The sequence below is a fragment of the Topomyia yanbarensis genome, chromosome 3 (genome assembly GCF_030247195.1).
Source record: "Topomyia yanbarensis strain Yona2022 chromosome 3, ASM3024719v1, whole genome shotgun sequence".
Lineage (NCBI taxonomy): Eukaryota > Metazoa > Arthropoda > Insecta > Diptera > Culicidae > Topomyia > Topomyia yanbarensis.
The window spans coordinates 67,240,224-67,257,930 of record NC_080672.1 but is presented as its reverse complement, the minus strand read 5'-3'; the positions used below and the strand labels follow the sequence as shown (position 1 = coordinate 67,257,930).

The following is a 17,707-nucleotide window of genomic DNA, read 5'->3' as shown; positions in this document are numbered from 1 at the left end:
CGAAACATTTCGTTTCGTTCACGAAAAATAATGTCGTTATCAACGATTACATTCGTGCAATGTAACCTAAATAAGTAAAATTCACGAAAATTTTCCTTCATCAAACGGCCATTTCTTCGTACCATAGTAAAATCGATTTGGCTAGATCGATTTTTTTAAATAAAAAAAGTCGATGTTGTCAAACATCGATCCCAAATGATTGACTGAAAACAGTAAGAGGCTAATAATACGAAAACTTTTCTAAGATGTACAAAATGAATTCGTGCGAACAACGAAATCGTTTGTAATTTACACAAATGTTTATTAAAATAAACGAAACATTTCGTTTCATTCCCGAAAAATAATGCCGTTTTCAACAATAACATTCATGTAATGTACACTAAATAAGTAAAATTTACGAAAACTTTCGTTCATCAAGCGGCCATTACTTCACACCACAATCTTTTTAGTCCTCAATAGAAGGGAGCAGGTTGAATTAAAATCGATTTTGCCAGATCGATCCTTTTAGTTAATTGAAAAAATCGTTGTTGTCAAACATCGATCCTAAAATATCTATTGAAAAAATAATATGCTAATGAATACGAAAACTTTCCTAAGATGAACGAAACGAAATCGTGCGACCAACGAAATCGTTCATCATATACATAAACATTTATTAATATACACGAAACATTTCGTTTCGTTCACGAAAAATAATGTCGTCATCAACGATTACATTCGTGCAATGTAAACTAAATAAGTAAAATTTACGAAAACTTTCGTTCATCAAGCGGCCATTTCTTCGTACCACGATAAAATCGATTTGGCCACATCGATTTTTTTAAATAAAAAAAATCTATGTTGTCAAACATCGATTCCAAAAGATCGACAGAAAACAATAAGAGGATAATATATACGAACACTTTTCTAAGATAAACGAAATGAATTCGTGCGACCAACGAAATCGTTCGTAATATACACACACGTCTATTAAAATAAACAAAACAGTTCGTTTCATTCACGAAAAATAATGTCGTTATTAACGATAACATTCGTGCAGTATACATTAAACGTGTAAAATTTACGAAAGATTTCGTTCAGCAAGCGGCCATTCTTGTTCATGAAATGAACGAAACCTACTATTTAGAATGCACGAAAATACTTCGTTGCAGAAAACGACGAATGAATTCGTGTATTGTATGATCGATTTCATTATATTTACGAGTTTATATTATCCAGCCCCATGAAAACTGTTTGTTTCCTGAAGCTGCCACCAAAAGCCAGTAGCGCTAGCTGCGCTTCAAATGTTCGAGGTCTGTTCACATGAACTGTACGACACTGTTTAAAAGTTGGATTCAAAACAAGTAATTAATAACAATATAAGAAATCACGCTTTGTCTTTCATCGTTGTTCCTCCACAAAATCCGAATGCTTTTATCACCTCAGTACCAGTTAAGAATATCAAAATGAAGTTTGTTTGTATTCGATAAGTTTCATTTCGAGTTAACAACATTGGCTCCTAGTGATGTGAACGTTGCTTAAAGCGCGTTCGCTGTCATTTTTGGCAACTATCCGAGCCAGGAAGCCAGCTTATGTTGGCTTCACTCATTTTTCAAAGAAACGTCAAAACATTCACCCTCTTGATATTATCAGTGTAGAGACTGGGATATCGCAGATTTGATTCCTGCTTGAGGACATATCTTTTCTCTGTGTGTTCAATAAAAGGTGTATTGTCACCGTTTCGTTCATTCTTTCTCTGTCTATTTTTCATTGGACACGTTCTTAAAAACAAAATAATATTCGGTATTTAGACGCGTAGTTCTGTGAATAGTTCATTCAATCCTATTGGGCTTAGTAATTTTTCATTAAAAAAGTTATACAGTTATATTTAAATGTTGTAACGTCCAACCACGCTAATTTTTGAATTGTGTCAAATCAAATTATTCTTCGTTTATGGAACTTTCCAAAAATAATATTTTACACTAAATCAATTCGCCTATAAACTGTTCAATCAAGACAGTAAAGTTTTAGAAATAATGGGCCCCCACCATCCAGAATGCTTGAAACTGACGCGTTACCAAAAACATTTCCGCAGTTTTGTACAGTGCGTTGATGTTTTTAGGTTTTTTCGGAAGTTTGCAGGTTTCTTCTTAAATTCGTAAAAAAATCGAAAACTGTAAGGCTGAGTATTGTAGAAGTTCCGGATTTTTTGCATAAATTCTTTAAATTTGGATGCATTCTACAGCATTCTAGTGGTACTTTTTTGTATATATACGCATCTAGAAAAAATCGTGTAAATTTACGTCTCCAGACCATGAATACACGAGCATCAAAAATGACATAGTTTTACACGTGATTTAATTTTTACATGACGTTGAATTTCGTAAATCACGTAATTTTATTTCACATATGGCGTTTGTTTTATACGTTGTCACTGCGCGTGGAAAGTACATTTTTAATGTCAAATTAAACGAAACACGGAAATATTTCGTCATATCGAGAATTGCGGTTTGTTAAATGGTGTCATATTTGAAATTACGTAAACGATAAAATTTATACTTTTTCGTGTACAAATTTTAAACATTTTTGAATTTGAATTTCGCTAAACTATTTTGAAATTCATAAAAATCTCATGAAGTTCGTAAAAATATTCATCGAGTTCTTTTGTTTTTATGTGACTTTCATGGGAGACCGCTAAAAGGCGTTTTGTACAAAGTTAGAGAGTTCTTACTTGTAGTCGTACAACAGGATACATTCCTTTAGCGTGGAAGACACAATTGTAAAATTCATTCACAAGGGTTTCCGCGTTATTTATAAGGAGACAAAGAGCTTAAGACCGATCAGTCTATCTTCCGTCTTTCTCAAAACACTACATTCGGAATGATAGCTTGGGCGGGCACCCGAATCCATTTTGCGAGCAACACCAGCTCATGGAGTATCTTCATATATCACGAACTGGATACGCAATGCTTAGTAACCGACATCTGTGCTCATCGTTAGGACAAGTAGAGATAAGCAAACTGAGTGTCTGTGGATGTCCTGAAGGTGGTGTGCTGGCACCATTTCTATGAAACTTTGTCGCTGATATCTTGTTCAAGAAACATATGGTTTCGCCTATGATTATCATATAATAATCACCGGTATTTGCATTAACACACTTTTTGATTTGAGTCTTCTGTGTTGTTGAGCAATGGTGTCTTCAGTTAATCCAAATTAAATATCAATGGTGCTTTTCACGCAACGAAGTATTACAACCGGAGCTCGTCCGTTGCAGTTCTGTGACTCTGAAATTATTATCGTAGATCAAGTAAAGTACGTTGGGGTAATCGATGACTCAAAACTACATTGGTCAGCTTACATCGATTTCAAAATCAAGAGAGCTTGCATGACCTTCGACCAATGTTGACGGCCTTCAGCAAATCTTGGGGACTCAAGTGCATTCAGTGGATCTACACAACAATTGTTAGACCAATACTGGCATACGGGTGCCTTGTGCGGAGGCAGATGGAAGCAGTTACGACATTCCAATCAAAGTTAAACCATCTTTCGAAGATGGTCCTGATGGCATTAACAGGAGCGTTCACGACAGTACCTGCTTTCGCTCTATAGATTATATGTGGTTTTGAAACAAAAAGCAACGGTAACTGAGTTCTAGAACAGTAACCCACTAGATCGTGCAACTAGCCACACATGACTGTGACCCCAAATGGTCACTTGCGATGAGTATATACTTGTTCTCAGTGACCTTACACTCACACGTAGTTTTCCTTTCAAAACTTTCAATGTGAGAATATTTTCTCGCGAGAAATGGCTTTCTGACTGGATAGAGCGACATTTTGAAGAATACGTAATTTGTTATACTGACGATTCTTTGTTGAAGGGCCGAACTGCTGCTGGTGTCTATTGTCTTGAAATGAGAATAGATCAATCACATTCCCTTAGTAGTTACTGCACCGCATTTCAAGTGAAAATCTTCATGACCAGCTCTGCCATCATAGCAGCCGATATACAACTGTCCTGCAGTAATGAAATTACGTATTCGGATCTTTGCTTCTCCATACATTGACGAACCTATGTACAGCGAGCTAAAACTCAGGGCTACATTATTGTTCCTAATCACGCCAAATACACGCTTTTTCCTGCGTATTTTACATCTTTTACCGAGAGCTCAACAGCTGAGATCTTAGCAAACAATTTTTTAGCTGGGATCTCAGTAAAGGTGACGTTTCTTAGCTGAGACACAATAAATATTTAACTGAAAAGCAGTAAACAAATGACACATTGCTGAGATATCAGTTTCTAAGTTTGCTGACTACACGGCTGTTTATAAATTACCGAGCTAAATTAAGTGTGCAGGCCGTATCAGTCGGGCTTCTACTGTTTACTTTTTTGTGCTGTGATTGCATTGTCTTGTCAATTTCCATTTTCCTACCTTTTCCTCTCACTTACATGGCACTAATCTCCGAAAGACGTAGCTAATCGAGACAATATACCTATTTTGATTCCTGACCAGTACTGTATTTACGCATGGGCACACTGGGCCAGGAGCCCCGGGATTTTGGGGGCCTTAGAATGAATATAAAATCATACTACGGGCTTTCAATTATTTTGAGCAAAAACAATGATATATTTTGTTCAACACGTATATAAAGTTCGCAAGGCACCGAACAGGAGCGGTAACCAGAACACGGTATGAACACAAGGAAGCTGTACAGGAAGTGGAAATGGAATATCTCGAAATTCGCTACACAATCCTTGTTTGGCAAGCGATCCGCAGATGTGGCAAATATTCAGTCGTTCAACACAGACATCCCAAATGAACATCGAACACCATATTCGCTCTAGTTCTGTGCTCATCTTAAACTCACACTTCGTGTGCAAACTCGAACGCGCTAATGCGTACCAAAACAGGTACACATGTTCGTCTGCACAACCGAATCCCATGTACGTACGCGGTGTTCGTACACACAGGTTCTTGAAACTAGTTTTCTCTTTCTATCACTCATCATCACTAGTGTTGACTCATTCTGTTTTGTGTGTGCCGTTCTTGTGTACGCACACGGTGTACGTACACGGTGTACGTACACGGTGTACGTACACGGTGTTTAAACCGAAGTTTACACATCGTTCGCTTGGGTTCGGTGTTCGAGGCGAACCAGTACACAAAGGCAAAGAAAGTTTGAGGTTGAACGCGTGCACGAAATTTTGTACACAGGTGCAAACTTATCGATGTTCATGGGAAGACTGGTTCAACACTTCTGAGACCGTCAACAGAAAAATCAACGGTTAACGCTTATTTTAGTAAAAAACCCATGCGAAAGTGTAATTAAACGCTTCATGCCCATGTTTTTTATAAACAACAACGTTTTCAAACATCTGTAACCTTTGATTTAGGCCAGATTTGCTCACAAAAAGGCCAATAACTGTGACTATAACCTTTCATTTGAGCACTAACAGTCTTATCAGTAGAATCTAAGCTATGGCAAATAGTCTGATTGTATTCCGCTGAAGTAGTGCTGCCAGAAACAATTTCAGTTCACGGTGAAAAATGAAATTTTGATATAGCTATGAACTTCTATATTTTTGAAAACTGATGAAATAGGACAAATTAAACTGTCTTCGACCACATTTTCCATACATTAGAACTACTATAAATATTCTAGGAGAATTGTATTGAGCATCGGAAGGTAAAGAATTGAACAGCTTCTAACACTGCACCTATCTAGATCAAATTAGGTTTTCCGTGTTTCTTGACCCTAACAGTTTTAAGCAAAAATAGCTTTGGAACCCCAAATACCCTAGAAAAAAGTTGGACATGAAAAAAGGTTAAAAGTGTACACAAATCGACCTTACCTTTACTTTAAATCTAAATGCTAATGCCTAAGGAGATTTGAAGACCCTTGGTGTCCAAATTTTTTGATTGGTACCAATATTTTTGACACGAAATATTTTTACGAACATTCTTATAGTGTTGGGTCTTCCCAATCAAATTATGGCTAATGAGGTAATATCGCGAGGAAAAGTTTTTACGGTTCAAAAATGGCTCAATTTTTTTTACTATACAAAGTTGATCTAGTCAGTCAGCTTCCATACAATAATGCAACATTTGAGTAACATTTTCCTAAATTTTAATCGCAACATTTTCAAAATTGGGCCAGTTATAGTGAATCTCTGGAGGCACATCGGGAAAGGTAACCATTAAGGTATTGAACATTTGTACTTTCGAAAGGTTAAAATGCTAATTATTGTTATTATTCACATTTATTTCCTGGTGGTCACATTCCGCGCTCAGTACCTATCACCGACACCAGGGAGGCGACTTCATCATCTTAACCCAAGGCTTGACACTTAATCACCGGTGCCATCTTCGAAATACCAATTTGTTCAATCGGTAGACAATTACTGTTACCGTAAACCGGGGTGACTTTGAGCATCGGGGTGACTTTGATCACTCGAAACTTTTTTCGTAGATCGCTTATTAAACCAACATCATTTTAATTTGAAATTATTTTTACTCTAAACTTATAAATTTTATTTGTTATACTTTTTGAGTATATTGTTCGGTTTTTGGGTACAAAAACTACAAAAAAACCGAAATTTCACTTTACCTGATTTTTACGAAGCTTCGTAAAGTGTCTATTTTTTATAAAACAAATAAATCTCAGATTTGAGCAAGAGTAATAAATTACAAGCGAGTTTTTATTTTCCTTTAGATGGGGATATGCTAAATTTCGTTTTAAGAGTTTGTTTATTTTTAATACATTTTTTGTGAAACTAGTTGGCAATTATTTCAAATTATTTTAAGCTAAACTTCGCAACATTTTTTTATTGTTCAATATCCCAACGTGTTAAAATGGATGAAACTTTTTGTACATTGATAAAACACTGAAACAAAACAATTTTAGCAGTTTTTAAAGGTTTTCAGAATCTTTTATTTTAGTTGAACACAAATTATACGAATTTTGGTTACTCGAATTTTACAGTACATTGAAATACTTTGTATAATACCAATTAACATCTATTTAACAATGAGTATCTTTCCAGAATTATTTTAAACAAACATTTGAATGAAAACATTGACATCAATAACTTAATGTGGGTGAACATGCAGGTTATCAAAGTCACCCCGTAACACGAAAACGGACTTCAACTTGAAATCATTTTTGAAAAACGTTTTTAATCCACCTAACAGTGTGATGAGACATTTCTTATAACTCTTATCACTCTCTTCGGATATTATATCGTTTGAGAACATTTAGAACTTGATGCTTCGCGATGTTTTTGATAACACATACTACATGGGATAGTGGCAGGACTCAGAGAATCGTTCAAATCAGCACATGACAGCATCAGTGCTAGAAATCTCAAACCAAATCAATGGGAAAGCGAAAAAATGCCCCAAAAAATAGACATACAATTGCTAATGCTCTGTTAATAAAATATCTAAATTCCTCAATCAATGCATTGTGGTGGGAAAACTGAATTTTCCTAAAGGGGTTATGTATATTGTACTGAGCCAAAAAAATCGAATTTTTCTTTGAATCGATTTGAAATTTATACTTTACTCAAATTTCTAACGCGACTGAGAACTAAGAAATCAACGCTTTTTCTTGAAAAAAGCGATACTAGCAGTAATACCATTCAAAGAAAATCAACAGTGAATATTTCCAGACTTGGTTTTATTTCCTATTTAAGAACTATTGTGTTTTTACATCCTAGATTGCATGATTCAGTGATCGAAACCCAAAACTTCATGAAGTATCTGAAATTATTAAATTAAAATTTGTGTTTGCTATTGAAATTGACAAAATGATAGTATCGCCCCTTTGGCGATTGTTTACTTTTTCGGTCCCACCTATCAGCATTGAAGTATCGCCCTTACGTTTTTTTTTCAATACCAATTTTACAATTGGTGGGGGTTTGGTGAAAATCGATCTTACTGTCCAAACGGCATAATTCCGAAACCGTAATTTATGAAGTTTTAAATTTATGCAGAATTATTTTTCAGAAAATAGTAACAGAGTTCGTGTCTTTAGCGAATTTGTTGAGACTTTATTGTAGTCATGAATATTAACCTGAGAAAATTCACCATAAATACTTCTTGGATGGTATACCGTCAAAATTATTTTATTAAATGGTGCGCTGTTTAACGTTTGTAAAACTCATCGAAGATACTAAACCTCCGAAATTGGCGGTTTCAAAATGATGTTATCTTGACCTTAAATTACTGTTTTTGAACATTTGACCTATACATATAATTGGTCATATAACAAAAATCAAATGCTCATCAAAATCGATCAGGACCTGCTAGAGTCGCATGGAAATCGTCATTTTTCATAAATTTCTCTCTACATTCGGAAAGTGTTATCCTCGTTATTAATCATATTACGTTTTCGTCTCAACTCGACGCATTCCCAAAATAAAAACCTGTTTTAATCCACCTAGTGGTGCAATTGTGCTTTTCTCATTTTTCCAGACTACGATTCCATGGCTGGTTATGTTCAATACAATGGTGGAAATGAATATTACATGTTCAGTACGATTTGCACATACGTACAATGGATCGACAGCCACGATCTTGAGATACTATGTGATACTGAAACATCGCTTAAAACTAGCGGCGGATCATGGAGAAAGATCCGGGAGGTCCGGGTCCTGCCGAAAATTTTCAACTTGTTAAGAAATTTTAAACTAGTTTTAATTTTAAAGTAGCAACCCCTCACTGCATACTCCCTCTGGGCCGGTATGATTGACGATTTTTAGAGTGATTGCATAACCTTTCTATATGAGAAAGGCAAAAATGTACCAAAGTCCAAAAAAGTCAATTTTTGTCAAACATTATTTTTTTCGAGTTTACATCAAATCGCAATGTTTCATGCATTATAAAGTCATTTGGCATCAAAAATACAAATTTGATTCTGAAAATTTTTCATTTCATTTGTGAACATCGATCCTGCCACCTCTGATTAACAGAGGTCACATTTTTTTTCACATACACACATACACACATACATACACAAACAGACATTTTCCGATATCGACGAACTGAGTCGATTGGCATATGACACTCGGCCCTGCCGGTCGGGATTAGATTGACGAATTTTAGAGTGAATGAGAAAGGCAAAAACATTTTTAGCAAATGTTGAAAGTTATGCATTTTTTGGTGCGCAGTTCTATGTTTCATAGACATTAAATCAATTTTTACTTCGCTTCCTATTAAATAAAGACCCTTATTACAGTACATCTCTACAAAAACGAGCTCGATTTGAAAATAAATCTGAGGATTATCATTGATTACAGAACTCTGAAATTTTCTATTGGAATGTTTTCAGGCAGGAATTTGATATTGATGCTATTAGACAACTGTGAAATCAAGACCAATAGATCAGTTACATATCAGGACACCATTCCGACAATTTATCAAAAGTCTTCATGATGTTTACAACAACAGGTTATCAATCTACGGATCAGATAATTGTTATTGTAATATTGAATTAAATCAGTCAGCATCAATAAATTATCAACTTCAATCCAATATTTTTTTGGCTGATGCGGGGGGGGGGGGGTTGTATGGTGTTAAACCCCAAAACCTTCTCTTGGCTACACCGTTTCTTGGAGTTATTTACTTCGCTTTCATTTTCCGATATGTTTCAGATCGATCCAATGGTTATAAGTTTGAAAAATTGCAGTCAGAAGGTTCGTACAAATGAACATTTTTGCACTGATAAGTTATCAAGTTCCTTCCAGACAACTTGGAAGTGTTCGGTGATTATTTCTAGCGGTTGTAGATAGTAAAATGAAATACAAAATTCGTTTTATCGTAATAATGTTTGGCTTATTTCAATGCATTATTACTATATTGAACAAAAAAATAGGCGACAAAGAGTAATCCACAAACAACAAGCCATAACTTTTAAAGTATTCAAAATAGATATTTGAAGTCTTCACTAAAGTTATTCGCAAAAGTAAGAGCTACAAATTTGCTGAAGGCATCATTTCGATATAATCACTTCCAAGAAAATTTGTGAAAATATCTCACTCATAGGAGGATTAATCTGAAAAAGCACAACACCAAAAGAAAGGGCATATTGCCTCCATTATATTCTCCGAAGATACTATTGACCTAAAATAAGCCGTTTTGGCGTTAATAATAGATTACATGTTTTTGGTCATATTTCTGGCAATGGGAAATGATAAAAATCTTTCGTCCGCATTTAATGTTAAATATCTCTTTTGATAATAGTCCGATTTCAACAATCTATAGCTTGTTCGAAAGGTATTCGTTAAAGCTGTCTAAAAACATATACATTGTTAATCTATATTGTCAATTTCGACAGATAATTAAAAAAAAACTGCAAAAAACGCCATTTTTACGCATTCAAACATTCATATCTTGGAAACTAAACATCATAATCAAAAACAAATTAATAGCGTTCATACTGTTTTTTTGTTCTTTCATTTAAAATTGATTTGGATAAGATCGGTTCAGCCATTGCTGAGAAACACGAATGAGAATTTGTCCGTTACATACACACACACAGACACACACACACACACACACACACACACACACACACACACACACACACACAGACATTGTCCCAAATCGTCGAGCTGAATCGATTGGTATATAAGACTCGGCCCTCCGGGCCTCGGAAAAAATTTTGAAAGTTTGAGCGAATTCTATACATTTCTTTTATAAGAAATGTAAAAAAGACTATAAGCAGACAATTGTAGGTAAAACCATCCAATCTTGTTCTCCACACATCAATACATGGTTTAAAAATATTAAACTTGAATAAAATGTGTTGCGTCTAAAAATATGTAATAATTACTTCGAAAAGTGATCAACGTCACCCCGGTTTACGGTACTTAAAATGTACGTGTTCGCTTTTAGCGCCTCCCCGAACTAGTCACCATAAACGAAATGCTCAAAATTTCTGTAGCAGTACAAAAAAATAAACTAATCTTGAGGCGACTCGGGAGTTTAAATTCAAAATAATATTAATTGAGACACGTTTCATGTCAATAATCATGTTTGAGTCGTAAATGAAACATATACCTACAAGTTGAATTTTATTGGCATATTGCGATTTGTTTTTCGTTGATTGGCATAGTGTCATTCCAAGTAACCAATAAGCATTATAATGTAGCCATAAAGAGCGAATTTAAAGTGCCGCTAAGCCATATATCCTAATATAATGCCAGTATTGTGCCAGAAAAGGCGAAATATACTGCTACTACTGTGCAGAAGTTAGCAGCCCGTTTTGCAGTACTAATGCTAGTGTATAGCACCAGTGCACAAATGTCATGCTATTAGAAAGCTTGAATTGTCATTTTCCGCAATGTAGTTTTACAACGATTTTCTATGTTTCCTTTTCGGTATGATGAACAAAAAGGAAAAATCTGAAAATACTGTTTGGAAACGACTTGCTTCTAATGCATTGTAATGAATATCCTCATCGGAATTTCGTTCTCACACGATGTTTTATAAAAATTATCTTTAGTAAGTCTCACACAGAGGTACCTTGTCTCGTCCCTCACGGCAAGTGCACAGCTTTTGCTGCCTAGGATATATTGCATATATTCGAAAGAATTGAAATATGCCGAATATAATCTTCAAGAGGAGTTGCATAACGAAGAAACCCACAGCATTATAATAGCATTATATCGGCCTTATATTTGCTATATAGTGGCACTAAATGCATATGGAAAGCATACATGCTTTAAAGATCATTGAAGCATGTACGCCTTATATTAGCTTTATATACGCACATAAAGCAACCGATAATGCTATATTTCGGATGTGTATGTGTGAATTTATGATGCTAATATAGAGCTTGATTGCATTGTTAATGCTGTAATTGAATTTCTATGCAACATTAGTGCAAATGTATACTCAAAATTGTGCAATGGCTTAATGCTTATGGTTAATTGGGATGTCAGGAAGGTTTTAGTGGTGTAGTCAAATGAATCTTCAACATTGTTGTGATTTGTATCTAGCATATTTCCAGAAATCCTTTATTAGATACCACAGCGTATCGCGTATTAGGCTCTTTACCATTATTGGTCAGAAATGGTAGTCACTTTTTTCTACCAAAATCATCTTCCGTTTTTAGACGGCATTTGGATATTAACGACACCTAGTGATGCAAATCTGATATTATGTGTTTTATCCATATATTTCGATTCCCACACTATATTTATTTAATGATTCCAAAATGCATGGATGATTTGGCTCAAATTTGAGTGATGCTGGCGGTTATTTTTATGACCCTACTCTACAGCAGTTTGTGGGAGCCTTTTAGTTTCGTAGTGCCCAGGGGCCCCGCCTGATCCAAGACTGTTCCAGAGAATTCAAGAAGAATCAAGAAACTTTGGATTACCGAGGTATACCTAAAACCGCGCACTCACATTTTCTGTGTTTGCGCTCTCAATCTCATACCCAAAAGCAATACTTTTTGAATATGGAACTATTCGCGCACAGTTTGAGCTGGGCGTAACGCTCTCGACAAAAATGCATTGCGCACTTCCGACTAATCTGGACTCTGCATTTTCAAAGTGCGAGTGATCAAACTGCTACTGAAAACTGTGAGCTGTCAAAACACATATATTTCAAGTGATAGAGACGAAACTTCATAGACCGACCAGTCGAACTAACCAGTCTATGAGAAGAATTTAATAGAAAGTGCGCCGTGCGGTTAATATCCAGTTTTTAGTTAGTTCAGGTGTTTGCGTTTCGACGTCTTCTCTTCAGAACCACGGCCGTTTTTAGTGCCACAAGCAATATAAGCTTCATACTCATGATGAATGTGATGATTTTGCTTACCCCCTCCGTCGCACTTCAGCATCGTCATTGACGCATTGTGCTTTATACCAATTTCCCAATTGAATTAATATTCCGTTTGTATGTATGTGTTGGGCAGCCTTACTAGAAAAAAGACTAACAGGTAGCATCAGGACTAAAACGCCTATTTACACCCGTGGCCATAACGGCACATGATTAGTAGCGTTCCGAATGGGCTATATAAACTCCTTATCATTGCAGTAGCGATCACAAATGCGACAACATGTAGACGTTGGTATGTGTTATTCAAGCTATCTCTCCACTATGTAGCCAACAACGTATAGCTATGGATTTCGATATTGTATTGTACAAGAATGTGGTTGATTGACCACTAACGAATCATTTGAAAGCTTTTCGCTCGCATTTCGAGAGCGAAAAAAGCAGATGCATTTACGCTCCCGAAGATTCGTTTTGGGTATATATAACCTCTAAATATGAAATTGTTCCGAGACATTTGGTTAGTAATAAATGTTTTAGATAAGGCTGCTTCAACAAACTTAAATTTTATTGAAGTATAAAACCGGTCAAAAACCCCGAAGGAAAAAATCGAACTGAGGTCCTTCGGTGCAAAATCACTTTAAAACTATTCTTCAAAAAAGTCGACCGAAAGAACCATCTGGTTAAAAATCGGTAGAAAACGAATATTTACTTCTTTAAATTTGTGAAAAATTACATTCCTCGATTAAATAAAACTAAAAACTTTACATCAATAAGCGGCTGTTTTCTCTAGACATTTTTTTACATTAAAGATTCAATCTGCTTTTCCAAATATTTACTTTGAGTCGCTCAAACAAAAAAAAAATGGGTAAAACTTTTACGAAACATGTAAATTAATCCTCACGATATTAAGTCCTTTCAGTTATTCGAGTAGACAGGAAGAACGCAGCACGATACCAGTGATATTGCTATATGATACCTACTAGAAGTAAAATATATATATATATATATATATACCGAATTTCAACATGCGATGATGGGCACAATTTGACTCAAGCATTACAGACACACAACCGCGTTCCAGCACTGGAAAATAAAATCTACCCTGGATCCGACCACTAGCAACAAATGGTGATGCAAAAGATGACAGAAAAGTGTGAATGGCAAATAAAACTGTAACCACGTTGTTATTTTTTGTTATTTAATTATTAATTATTTTAATCGAAACGCATTTTTTGTTTTGTTTTGTTGTTTGCTTACGCTAAAAGAAAATATGAAAATAAAATAAGGAAAATATTATTTCTACTTGGTATATCATACGCTTACACAGACATTTAAAAAAAAAACATTGTATTGAGCTGAGCAGGGAACAAAAAGTGTTACCGACATTCACAACATTATCTTTCGATTTCTCTACAACCGCCTCTATGTGGTTGTGTGTTCTAATTTACACACACTATCCATTCACCGGAAGACAGAAAGGTTAAAGTTCAAACTGGAAACATAGGTAAAACAATATAAAAGCAAAACAGACCATAGACAACCCGATAAAAATGTGCATTATCGTGAAATAGCAAAACTTGTACCACGATACATCAAACGGATTAAAATCATTATCGCATCCCGGTTGCCTTGAATAGAATGATAGTGAATAAAAAATAATACAAAAACCAAATGAGATTGAAACCTAACAACCGAAACCCTTTTCTGCGTTTGAATTTCCCCCGTTCTGTCTTTGCAGATGAGTTCACATTACAACATTTCCTAACCTAAACTACAGCGTAGCCATTCCCTCGCAACATTAGCTCGCTAGTCAAACGTCAAGCTGAACCATTAGGAAGTTTTAGTACGGATTTATGGAATGTTTCATCATCAATATCATTGGCCACGTTTGACGTTAGAAAAGCATCCTGCACAGTGTGTTTCATATTAAAACCCTAAAAGTACCAGTTTATTTAACATACTCTGCTATTTACCATACAAAACGACTGGAGCATTTGAGCGTGTGTGTTTTTGCACGGGTCAATGCCGTACTCAGTAAACAAAGAAAAAACACGAAATAAAACAAAACATTTAAACACACAAACAATAACAAAAGTTATTGTTTCGATAACATCTAACTGAAACATGAAAAAAACATTAGCTCAAACCCTCTCAGCCACAAATCGGAATGCTACTAACAGGAAGGGACGATTGTACTAAAATAAACAAACATGACATTAGTAACTGTATAATCAACGACAACGAACTTTTTTTTTCTCTCTTTCAAACCAATGGCGGAAGTAGCGCATTTTGTTAGTGAAGATATATGTAACTTCAATGCGTGTGTAAATGTGCGCATCTAAGTGTGCGGCGTGTTTGGGTTGTTTGTTTTTGGAAGGAGCACGCACGGTCCACCAATGGGAATGGGTTAGTTGTACTGAAATGAATGTCGTATCGCAGATTTGTAACAAAGTATTCAAGGAATGTTAATTCTATCAAAAAAATTTGCGTACAGTTCACAATGTAACTCCGTTCCGTCAATATGCTCACCAGCTGGTTAGGTAGGTGTGTATGTGTGTGGAAAATATTACTCTGATGAACGCTTATGCAATTATGTAAATATCTATAGTTTTACGCTAACTAATTCCAGGTTGGAAACTAAATCTAACATTGCAGAAAAAATATCAGTGATCAAGAGCTGTCATTTGTTACATGTAATTCATTCGTCTCGCACAATTCATTCACAATGAATTCTAGTAGCTCCTTAACAAATAGCATCAGCGATCCCGACACCCCCAATTATGGATAAAAATTGGAAACTGAACCAATAGACAGTCAGTGAGAGGCTAATCAAAACAATATCGTTTTACACACAGCAGCTCTATGGGGAATTTGATCATATGTGTGTGTGTGTTGGTGTTCTTGGAGGAAGGGGTGTGGTTGTGTGTGTAAGAGAGAGAGAGGTACTTCTTCTCCAGCCTAGGTGTCAGTCTCAAAAACGGATGGAAGTTGGTGTCTGCGTCCCAAAATGATGTTAATTTGTAGTTTGATTAGCGGGGATGGGTCTTGGTATGTTGGATAGCAAATTGGTGAAGGGGCGAGGGGGTTGGGAAGCATTTGTTAGCACAACTTTTTCGCTTAAAAGTAGCATAAAAAATTTCAATAGTAAACGTATATGAATCAACGGTGTATATGAATCTTCTCTTATAAGTACGTTCAGTAGCTTCTTTCGATTGGAGAGAGTCTTGCGTGATTAAGTTTTTTTTTTTGGGATCCACTTGGTGTTCCAAACAATAGCTGCGTTATCAGTTTGCAGTGGATGGAATGTATTTACTAGATAATGTAACTATCAAATAATGGAATAGAATTCATAAGTTATATTTAAAAAAGGGCTACAAAATATATTGGTAATGATTTTAGTACTTGTGTACTAAAATCTGCTTTAGTTACTCATTTAGGCAACGTAATAAATTCAATTAAAAAAATAGTACACCTATGCTTGTCTTACATATGTGGATGGTAGTATGGGGCATACAGGGCAGCTGCTGTAGCTGCCGCAGCGGCAGCCGCTTGGGAGCCACCATGGAAGGGACGCTTGGATCCGGTCGTCGTTGCTAGTGAGGATTGTTCGCTACGAAATGCATGGTCATATGAGCGTTTGATGCTTGCCGGAAGCATTGAATTAGCAGCAGCAGCAGCAGCCGCAGCATTAGCACTTAGAGCTGCTACATGTTGTTGTTGCTGCTGCTGTTGTTGCTGATGCTGTTGAGAAGCGGCCGAAGAGTGGGTGAGTGTACCGGGATGATGGATACCGGCCGGGTTGCCAAAAGGGATCTGGGATAGGCCAGCGGCTGAACCTGTGGGTGCGCCGGCGGCTCCAGGAAAGTGCAGTGAACTCAGGCCTGGCGGTATGAAACCCATAGGAAAACCGGTTGGAGAGATCATGTGCCGAGGCATAAACACGAATTGGGGGTACTGACCAACGGCGCTCGGGTGACCGTAGTGAGCAGCTGCCTGATTCATGCTAGGAACGACCGGTGGCGCATGGCCGTGGGCCATGTGAAGGCTACCAGTTTGGGGATTTACGGCATTAGCAGTGGCATAGGTTGGAGGGGCTTGGGAAACCATCGACGTGTTCGAAGCGACCGTAGAATGGGCCGGATAGACGGCTAGATTGTGCAGGAAGAACTGCTCTTGTTGCTGCGCGGCTGCCGCTGCCTGTCGCGCCATTAGACTTTGCTGAGCTATGAAATGAGCTTGCTGTTGTGCTAGCAACTGGGGATTATGGGGAGGAGGAATCGATAACGTTAGCGGCGGAGGAGCAGTCAACGGGAGCTGTGACAGCCCAAGTGTTTGTGGGGTTTGTGTTGGTGGTTGTTGCGCAGTTTGTAACATACCGGGTGATAGTAGCGGCGGTTTCGAAATACTCGACGACTGCTGGAACCCACCGTTCAGTACCATGTTCATATCGTCGCCGGAACACTGAAACACTTCGATGTAGCGTTGTTTTTTGCCGAACATCATGTTCTTGTGGTGCTTTTGTTGGGCCGACTGAAAAGCGGCCGTTTCCGAATCCATCTGGATGAAGGCTTCCCCATTAAACTGACCCTGCGGCGTGACAAAGCAACAGTATCCAAATGTTACATCGGCGATCTGCCTCGATCATATATGTTAATAAATATCCCGTTCGTTGACTTACCTGTGCGTTGTAGACCAAGTGCACTCCCTGGTAGACAATGTGCTTGGCAAAGTCTTCCAGGAAGTGTAGGATGTGTTCCACTTTTGCCTCGTACGGTAGACCACGAAGCCGTATGCAGTTCTTTTCCGTCCCACTGGTGATTACGTGTTGTGGTAGAAGTGGCATTTGTACCGGCGGTAGTGCCGCAATCAAAGGCGGCTGTGGTGGTTCATAGGTTTTTGGATCCATCGAGCGGTTCAGTACCTTTTTGGGGAATATGACAA

General features: G+C 36.9%; 1 protein-coding gene across 6 annotated transcripts in view; it reads right to left on the bottom strand.

The window, feature by feature from the left end:
- The window catches only part of LOC131688486 (RNA-binding protein fusilli), a 351,529-nt gene that overhangs the window by 20,768 nt on the left and 313,054 nt on the right, over nucleotides 1-17,707 (bottom strand). For 4 of the 6 annotated variants that reach the window (XM_058972767.1, XM_058972770.1, XM_058972768.1 and 1 more), the window contains exons 11-12: nucleotides 17,445-17,687; nucleotides 15,437-17,353 (exon numbers count right to left, since the gene is read on the bottom strand). In XM_058972767.1, coding sequence (XP_058828750.1) covers nucleotides 16,250-17,353; nucleotides 17,445-17,687 — 1,347 coding nt within the window. In that variant the 3' untranslated portion in view covers nucleotides 15,437-16,249. Of the gene's footprint in view, nucleotides 1-15,436; nucleotides 17,354-17,444; nucleotides 17,688-17,707 lie in introns of those variants that run through there. The other 2 variants (XM_058972772.1, XM_058972771.1) reach the window with 1 other exon arrangement.